The 8,944-nt window shown below is 61.8% G+C and overlaps 1 protein-coding gene across 2 annotated transcripts in view; it reads left to right on the forward strand.

Annotated features, from left to right (window-relative positions):
- PAX7 (paired box 7) overlaps positions 1-8,944 on the forward strand; it is an 84,325-nt gene that overhangs the window by 47,719 nt on the left and 27,662 nt on the right. For both annotated transcript variants that reach the window (XM_004678551.1, XM_004678552.1), the window contains exons 6-7: positions 3,830-4,036; positions 4,824-5,023. In XM_004678551.1, the coding sequence (XP_004678608.1) occupies positions 3,830-4,036; positions 4,824-5,023 (407 nt within the window). The remainder of the gene's footprint in view (positions 1-3,829; positions 4,037-4,823; positions 5,024-8,944) is intronic.

Genomic DNA, 8,944 nt, shown 5'->3' on the forward strand with positions numbered 1-8,944 from the left:
GGCAGCCGTGGCCTAGAGGGTGGCAGGTTGCGTCTCTAGCGCCTGGTGCAGAACACGTGGGCGGCAAATGCTGGTTGATTGACTGCCGGCGGGAGCACTGGGCCGCCCCAGAGAAGCCAGGAGCCAGTGAGGGCTGCTGGGTGAACTTCATCCCTCCAGCAATGGGAGGAGGGATGGAGGAAGGAAGAGAGGACTCAGGGAGTAAAAGATCTAAGCCCTGCCGAGGAGTGGAAGCCATGAGGAGGGAAACTTGTGAACGGTGTGGCTTCCTCACGTGGGTGATGAGTGTCCTGTTTTGGGGGTGTGAGCCCCCTGCGCAGGCCTGTTCCTGGGAGGCTGGAAACACGGGGTCAAGTGGGCAGACCTGGAACACCCCCTGCACCCCTACTCACATGTGTAGTTTTTGATCAGTGGGGGCCAGGGGCAAAAAGCGAGAGGTGGGTGGGCCCCCTGCCGTGAATGTGGGGTTCCCTTTTGCTCAGGCTGAACACTCAGATGCAGGCAGTTGTTCCCTGGGGCCAATGGGGGGCTGGGCTGGGACAGGGAGGAGCAGCCCCTGTGGGGGTCCTCTCCTGGCCTGCCTTCCCCAAGAATTGGGAGGCCCGTCGGCAGAGTGGCTGCCCCAAAGTGTGCACAGGTTGGGGGCTTCCCTCCAGGGCAGCAGCTGCTGTTGGGGACCCACCTGCGCCAGCTGCAGAGCTCCGACTTCTCACGCAGGGCCTTCTCAGTGCTTCAGCCACACACCCGGGCACAGAGCCTGCCTGGGGCTGGGGTGGGGGCTGGGGCCAGCTGGGGGATGCTGGAGCCCAGGCTCTTTCCATCTTGAAGGAGACGTGAACTCAGACTGGGATTTGAAAGCCACAGAGAAAGTTCTAGAAACAAAGTGGCATTTAAACACTGCAAGAACCAGCATTTCCCCCTCTCCCCCACCCCAGCCTCCAGGGGACCCCCGGGAAGGGGGTGAGGGCAGCAGCCAGCTCATCTCACTGCCTCTCAGCTCCCAGGCTGACATCTGAGCCTGCCCCAGCGCCCCCTCCTCTGATCCTCCTGCAGCTGTTCTCCTGGACACATTCCTGGGTGCTTTCTCATTCCCACGTCTGGTGGCTTCGGCTGCTTCCCACCACCTTGAAGCCTGACCACTCCTTATAAAATTTCCTGGCTGTCAGGGCTCTGCTTTTATTGGCCCAGGGGACCTAGAAACAGGTGTCACTCAAGGTCTGACGAGAGGAGAGGGCTAGGAAGGGGGACAGCGGGCAGAGCGCAGGCAAGCCCGCGGTGGGGGCCAGAGCAGACCTCCTGCGTCCGCTGACCTTCCTACCATGCTCTGGGTTCTCTGGGACAGGGCAGGGGTCCCCCCAACCTCACCCCCTCCCCCGACCTCTCCCAGCGGAGGAGCGAACACTAAGTGTTGAGTTGTTTAGGGCCGAGAGGACTGGTGGAACGTTGGCCTGGGGGAGCGGGGGGACACGGCTGTCCTGGGGGGCAGAGGCCAGGGCCAGAAGGACCGCCCCACATTCAGTCTGAGGTCTGTGGGGACCAGAGCGCAGGATGGGAGCCCCAGCCCATCAGTCCCTCCCCCTGACCAGCGACGTCACTTTGAGCGGGTGGAGACAAGCCACTTTCCTCTCCTGAGAATTAAAGTCTCACTAATAAAAAGGGGATTGCTAAGGTCCCTTACTTATGGGCAATCAGAGCTGCCTTGTGGGGCGACTGATCCCCCTTGTGGGAAGTGGTGAAGCAAAGCACTTTACGCGGCTGACAGAGACCCCCCGGGGGGGGTTCCTGCAGGGAGGGGGGTGGGCAGCCACCCAGAGCCCCCAGGGCCCTGTTAGGACCTTGTTTTGTGCTCTCTGCTCTGTACGCTCCAGAGGCTGGGCCCGACGCTCAGGGCCTGTGGTTCTGATCTTGCAGCCCTGTGGACTCTCACCTCCGCAGCCCAGGAGGTAGCTCAGAGTGAGCCGAGAGCCAGAAGCCGACATGTGAATTCCAGCTCCCCCCCCACCCCAAGGTCCTCAGTCTACCATCTGCAAAGCAGAGATGATGACAATCCCTTGCCAAACCCCCGTATCCCCCCAAAAATACCCACATGCAGTTAGGACGGCCCAGCGCACAGATCTGCTGTGCATGGGGACGTTGTTAACATGCCACCAGTCTGGGTGGTTCCACTCTGGCCCCCCTTGATACTGGGGCTCATCCAAGGGACACTTCCTGTGTGCCAGACACTGTTCCAGGCACCGGGGGTTCAACAGGGGGAATGCTACTCTGTGGGACTGACGTTCAGGCCACGAGGAAGCCGTGAACACACACCAGGTGGGCCTGTGACTCACTGTGTGGGCCCTCTCCGGCTCCCCCCCAGCCCTTCTCCCCGCAGAGCATTGAGAGCCTCCCTGTGTGGCAGAGACACCCCTCACCCAGCCTGCTGCAAGTCCGAGGGGTAAGGAGGGGCCAGGCAGGAGGACACAGCCTGGCCAGCGAGTCCTTCCTGGGGGACCTTCATCTCTAGGCTGACCCCAACTTGAACACGTCTGGCCTGGGGGCAAAGAACTCCTTGTCCCAAGATGCCCAAGCCGGCCTGTTTCTTCTAGCCAGAGCCCCCTGAACAGAGCCCCACTTTTGAGGGACTCTGGTAAATGACAGAAACCAGATCTGTTGGTGACTGTGACGCTGTGATGCCCTCCAGGCAGCTGGGCTCAGCATGCCAGGGCGTCTCGCTGTCATGTCATGTCACTATGGCCTGGAGGGTCATGGGCTGAGTCTCCCCATCGTGCAGGTGAGGAACCTGAGCGCGGAACCTGAGCGCACGCTGAGGGAAGTGACTTCCTGAAGCCTGTGTCAGAAGGACCGGGCTGGGACAGGGTAGCTGGTCACGTTCTTTCCTTCTGTGCCACCTTGCAAGGTGAAATACTCAGCGCCGTGAACAGATGCTTCCTGCTCCCAGCCTCTTGCGAAGGGAAGGCTCAAAACCGAGCAACAAAACTCAGTCTCTACTTTCAAGAAATTCAGTGCCCATCAGGGGCTTGGGGAGCGATGCCAGGGCCGCCACTGTCCCTCCTGGGACCTCTGCTCTCCATCCCGAGTGGGCAGCGTGTGCCAGGCGTGGGCTGAGGGCCAGCTCTGCCAGGGGAGGGTTTCTAGCCGAGTAGTAGTCCTAGGTACAGTGACTGTGTTAACTCATGGGGTCCAGGGCCGCCTAGGATGTGCTGTTTTAGCATGAGGAAACAGGCCAGAGGGGTGGTGGGACCTGCCATCTTGGCTGGGCATTGGAGGCAGGCTCCGGTTGGGCGCCAGGTCCCGGAGTCCCTGCTCTGAAACATCCCCTTACACTTCGTACGCAGGGAGGGGCTTTTACTGGAGAGGTCCCCACTGCTTCCTAAACCGGGTGTCTGTGGGCCTCCCCGATCCAGGGGCCCGTGTGGATGAGCAAAGAAGGAGCTCAGGCTCCTGACACAAAGCTCTGCCTCTGAGTCGTGCAGGTGGGTCTCGTTCAGGTGGGTTCTGGGTGTGCATCTCCCTCCGGGGGTCTTCCCGGAGGAGGTGGGGGCCTGTCTGGACAAGCATGGTCACCCAGAGCTCTGACATCCCTCCAGGAGCAGCAGCAGCCCGGGGAACAACACTGGACTGGGAGTCAGACCGGGCTGTGCTCCGGCTCACTCTGCCACACGGCCAAACCATCCAGCCTCCCCAGGCCCATGTCTCTCTGTAACGTGGGGGGTAACGTGCGACCCCCTCACTGGGCGGCTGTGAGCCAAGGTGGATCATGCTGTGAAGTCGGACCTCGTGGAGACTTCTTGCGCAGGGGCGGGGTGCTGGCTGGCAGGGAGGTGGCGGCCAGCAGCCAGGCTGAGACTGTCCTCCCCTGTCCACCCCCAGGTCTGGTTCAGTAACCGCCGGGCCCGTTGGCGTAAGCAGGCGGGAGCCAACCAGCTGGCGGCGTTCAACCACCTTCTGCCTGGGGGCTTCCCGCCCACCGGCATGCCCACACTGCCCCCCTACCAGCTGCCAGACTCTACTTACCCAGCCACCACCATCTCCCAAGGTGAGTGCTCGAGCCGGTCCTGCCCCATCCGCTCCTCAGCAGAGGAGGAGTTATTCATAAGGGTTCGTCTGTAGTGGCCGTGGCCTACTTTCATGTGGGCAACTCCCCAGCCCTTGAACTCGGCTCTGCCAGAAGGCACAGAGCGTCCAGGTGTGCAGCCTCCATGCCACCTCCAGAACACAGCTCCAAGCAGAGATGTCACATGAGCTTCCCGGGGTCTTAGCCAAAACACAGGCGAGAGGAGATCACCTCCGGTCTCCTAGAATCCAGTTCTGTCCTCGCCCTTCCTCCTGCCCTCCTGCCCCACCATAGCACACACCAGGGCTCCTGATGCTGGACATGGGCCCCATGAAGCCCTAGTGCCTCTCAAGGGCTGGAGTTCTGGAGGCCAAAAAGAGAGGCGAGACTCCCTGTGGTTCTTGGGGACCTGACCTGTTGCCGAGTCCCGTCCTCTGGGACAGAGCAGAACAGCGGCCCACAGCTGGGGATGGCACCTCCAGCCCGACCCCGCCTCTCCCTGGCCCTGTCAGCATAGTGTTGAGCACCGACTGTGCCCCGAACACTGACCCCAGGGCCCGTGCGCAGCTGCCCAGGGCCGGTCTACAGTGCTAGCTGGCCGGCACCCCAGACTTGGCCGGCCCCTTGTACCCACCCAGGATCCCGCACGGGCCACGGTCCCTTCCCTCCAAGGACCAGAGACGGGCGGAGGCTGAGGCTCGCGGTCCACCTTCCCAGCAGGAGGGTCTGGTGAGGCCCTGGCTCAGGCCCTGCCCTGCTCTCTCCACAGACGGGGGCAGCACAGTGCACCGGCCCCAGCCCCTCCCGCCGTCCACCATGCACCAGGGGGGCCTGGCTGCAGCCGCCGCTGCCGACACCAGCTCTGCCTACGGAGCCCGCCACAGCTTCTCCAGCTACTCCGACAGCTTCATGAACCCGGCGGCGCCTTCCAACCACATGAACCCCGTCAGCAACGGCCTGTCTCCTCAGGTAGGTGGGCGCGCTCCTCTGGCCAGCCGCCACCCCCCCGACACCACCCGCCCAGGTGGTGAGGGCTTGCATGCAGAATGGCTCCCCCTTGGGGACGACACCATGAAACCGCTGGCTGGAGGGTGCCCTGGGTGCGTAAAGGGTGGCGGGGATGCCACCGACACCTGGTTATGCTCTCTGGTCCCCCCATGTATGCGCTTCTCGGGCGGGCCTGGCCGGCCCTGCAGGCCTGAACATCTGGCTGCAGTGAGGAGCTAGAACGGGATCCAGACAGGTTTCAGTATTCCTTGCCACCCAGACACAGGGATTTATTCCAGACTTGCTCCTGGCCCAAAAGCCACCTACTTAGGAAACCCACTCACACCCATCACGGCTCCGCGCAGATCAGTCCTTAAAAGACAGGCGTTTTCAGACATCGGTGGGCATCCTGTACCACTTCCTGCGGGATGCAGGCTGGGGCTGAGGCTTTGTCCTAGAACCAGGAATCCTCCCTGTGTTCCCACCCTTCACCTGGAGGGACCAGTGAGTGAAAGGCAAGACCATGTCCTGTTGGCTGAGATAAGTGCACTAGCGCTCCAGACCAGCTCCCACTGGGGCCGGGACCTGTCCACTCATGTGTGATTGGCTGCTGGTTAAGTCACTCATCGCCTGCTGGTGCTATTAGAAATCACAAGGCCGTTTCGGGATGAAGCCGGAAAGGCAGTGGTGGTGGTTCTGGTGGGCCTGGGGAACCGGACTGGGGGTGCGAGAAGGCCCGGTGCATTTGAGGAACAAACAAGATCATTTTTGTAACCACGGAAGGTTCTCAGATGTCCGTGGGGGAGGGAATTAAATCCAGGGCTGGTCTGACTCCACCTTCTGAGACGCCTGCTCTGGCCTGCGGTGAGAGGATGTGGGTGCCGTGGCATAGGGGAGGCTGGCGGGCGTATCAGCCGCCACTCGGGACGTCAGGCACGTTAGCACCACTGGCCCCACTGATCCTTCTTGAAACAGAGAGTGGTGAGACGAAGCCATTAGTAGCCTCATAGCGAGAGTGACCCTCGCCTTCAAGGTGATGCCAGTCGAAGCCCAGAACTTGCCAGGCATTGCCCTCCTCTTGCCAGAGTGGTGTAATTAATAGGGTAGACCTGTTACCCAAAGGAAAATAGGGCTCCACAGAAGGTCGGCCAGCAGCACCCCTGGGCCACGGCCATCAGCTGCCACCTCTGTGGGCAAAGAGTTGCCGGAGCAGGGCGCTAACCATCATCCCTACTGTCTGCGCTCCTGCAGCATTTAGGCCTGAAATAGTTACTGTCTGACCTTTATGGAGAAAAACTGCCAATCTTGGTCTGAAACGTCCTGCAGACATTTTCTGCATGTTTGGGGTTCATTCTTGCTTGCCTTTGTTCATGTGTGTATTGGGTTCCACCCCCCCCCCTTCTCTATGCCACAATTTCCCATCCATCCAGAGCGGGTGATACTGTCTTGAGAAGGGAGTGAGACGATGCATTCACTGAGCCCAGGTCCGGGGCAGGGTGGCGCCCCAGGAACGGGGAACCCTAAGCACTGCGGCACCTGCTTCCTCACCACTGCTCCCCCAAGCAGTACTTTTGTCTTAGGGCAGAGGTGAGGCTGGCACACCAAGGGCCCTGGCTTTTGGGGTGTGCTTCAGTGATGGGGTAAAGGTGTTCTGTGTGTGAAGCTCTTCCCTGCACTCTGGGGGCCCAGAGGTGAACCTCCAGTTGGAAGGTTGAAGAGGAAGAGACCCTGACCTGGCCGCTTCCAGCCGCCAGATCCAGTCCGACCCTCCCCTCCTCCCGGAGACCCTTGAGCGGGCTTCCTGCCCCGTGCTCGGGGGTGGAGAGGCTGTGAGGACGTGATTAATTGGTTCAGAGACTCACCCCAAGGTTCCCACCAAAGGTGTGAAGACAAATGAGGGTCTGACAGGGGCAGAGGGGACCAGGAGGTGAACAGCTGCTGGAGGAGGGACGGCGCTGGACGCCAGGCGGAATGTGCTTCTGTGCACGTGAACCAAACAGGGTTAAGCTGCGAGCACTTCCTGCAGGGGCGGGGGTGGGGGGGGCCCCGGGGCTGTCTACCTGGGTCTTGCATATGTTGCCGGCTGTTCTGAGCCCCGACTCCGACTCTGCTTGCTTCCTTGCTCATCTGCCCAGGCTGCCCGCTCCCTCTGCGCGCCTGTGGGCTTGACCCCTGTGCTATCTCCCCAACCAGGGGCTTCTCCCAGGGGGACGGCCCCACTGGGAAGGGGCTGCCCTCTGGGCTGTGGGGCCAGCAGGCGGGCCACTCACCCAGCACTGCAGGGCCCCTGCCACTCCCGCCAGCGAGCCTTGGCACTTGTGTTTACAGAAGGGGATCTACTGAGGGGTGGAGGTGGGGTTCCTGCTCCCCCCAGCTTGTTGGGGTCCTGGTTGCTGGCCCTGCCTGGGAAATGGGTGTCCCAGAGCCTCCAGGAGAAACTGCCCAGCAGATGGTCATAGAAAAGCGGTGTGCTCAGCCCAGCTCTGCCTCGCCCCTGGCTCGCACAGGACAGCCAGCTCACAGTGCCCGCGTGTGCCAGGCGCGGCTCTGGGCACCAGCAGGAACAGCCGCATAGGGCAGCAGCACACCAGGGCAAACAGATAAAAACGGGCCAGGTGGTCGCTTGACGCCGATGTTGACAGGACAGCCAGACTCTGAGCTCCTTGACAGTGGGCCGGGCCCGTGCGAGGGGCAGAGCCAGCCTCCAAGGCACGTCTCTGCAGCCTGAAGTGGTCACCTGCTCTGCTCTCTGCCCACCCTCACTCTCTGGAGAGCCACTGGCAGCAAGAGGAAATCATCTGGGGAAGCTGGCCTGGCTTTTGGGGGAAGAGCTCACTCAACCCATGTGGTGGGTGAGGACGTTGGGGCAGGAGCCCCATTGGGGGCCAGCGGGCAGAGCTGAGCAGCACATGCAGAGGTCTCCAGAGGAGTGTCCATGACCTTGAGTTGGTGCCCTTCCAGTCCAGGCCCCACGGGTCTCCAGAGCCCGCGGGATCAATCGTTCAGCCCGCAACGTCCCCTGGTCCTTGCGAGGTATCCCACAAGGTATCCCACCTAGCCCAGCCTCTTCCCTGATGGGCGCTCCTGGCCGAGCCAAGGCTCATTACCTGATAAAGAACTTTAAGGAAACATCTCAGGGCAGCTTAGCACTGAAGGAAGCTTCTGTGGTGTGAACATCACAGGGAAAGGCCTGCCCGCAGGTCCCATCACGCCAGACTGGCTGGACCTGGGTGGCAACGGCCAGCAGAGCACTTGCTGGGGGTCCTGGGCAGAGATAGGAGGGGGGATGCCCCCACCTGCCCTAAAGACTCCCAGACTGGCAGGGAAAGGGGGGGACTGCGCAGCCCCGGTGCCCAGGCGGCTCTGGGCTGAGAGGAACAACCCAGCTCCCGGAGTCACAGACCCTCGTCCTTCGACACCCTGTCTGAGGATGGGCGCGGCATCCTCAGGCCTGTGATGCGCAGACAGGCCTCAGGACTCTGCACCTCTTACTGGTCCAAGTTCCTGAGCAACAAAGCAGAAGTTCTGCCCTGGGCAAGGCTTCGTGGGGCCTCACACAGCTGGCGCATACCTTCCTGAAGCCCTTTAAGATGCAAACCCCGTTAGAGTTGGAATTGGAGACTGAGGCCTGGAGAGGGGAGAGAGTTCCTTGAAACCCTGCTGTTCAGTTAGCAGCGGAGCTGGCGCCCCTTTCTCTCGCTCCTGGGCTGGGGGCACACCCTGAGGAGGATAGGGAAGGCAGATGGAGGCAGAAGGGCCGCGGGAGGGGCCAGTGGCTGGGCGGGCGCACGTGGGGTTCCAGGTCCCCGGCTGGGGGGTCACGGAAAGGGGGGCTTCTGTCCTGCCACCAACGCTCACTCCTTAATGCCCTGGCTCGGGTCTGGAGCTCAGCACAAGGGAACC

This window comes from Condylura cristata, unplaced genomic scaffold (genome assembly GCF_000260355.1).
Source record: "Condylura cristata isolate star-nosed mole 26May11 unplaced genomic scaffold, ConCri1.0 scaffold00008, whole genome shotgun sequence".
NCBI classification, from domain to species: domain Eukaryota; kingdom Metazoa; phylum Chordata; class Mammalia; order Eulipotyphla; family Talpidae; genus Condylura; species Condylura cristata.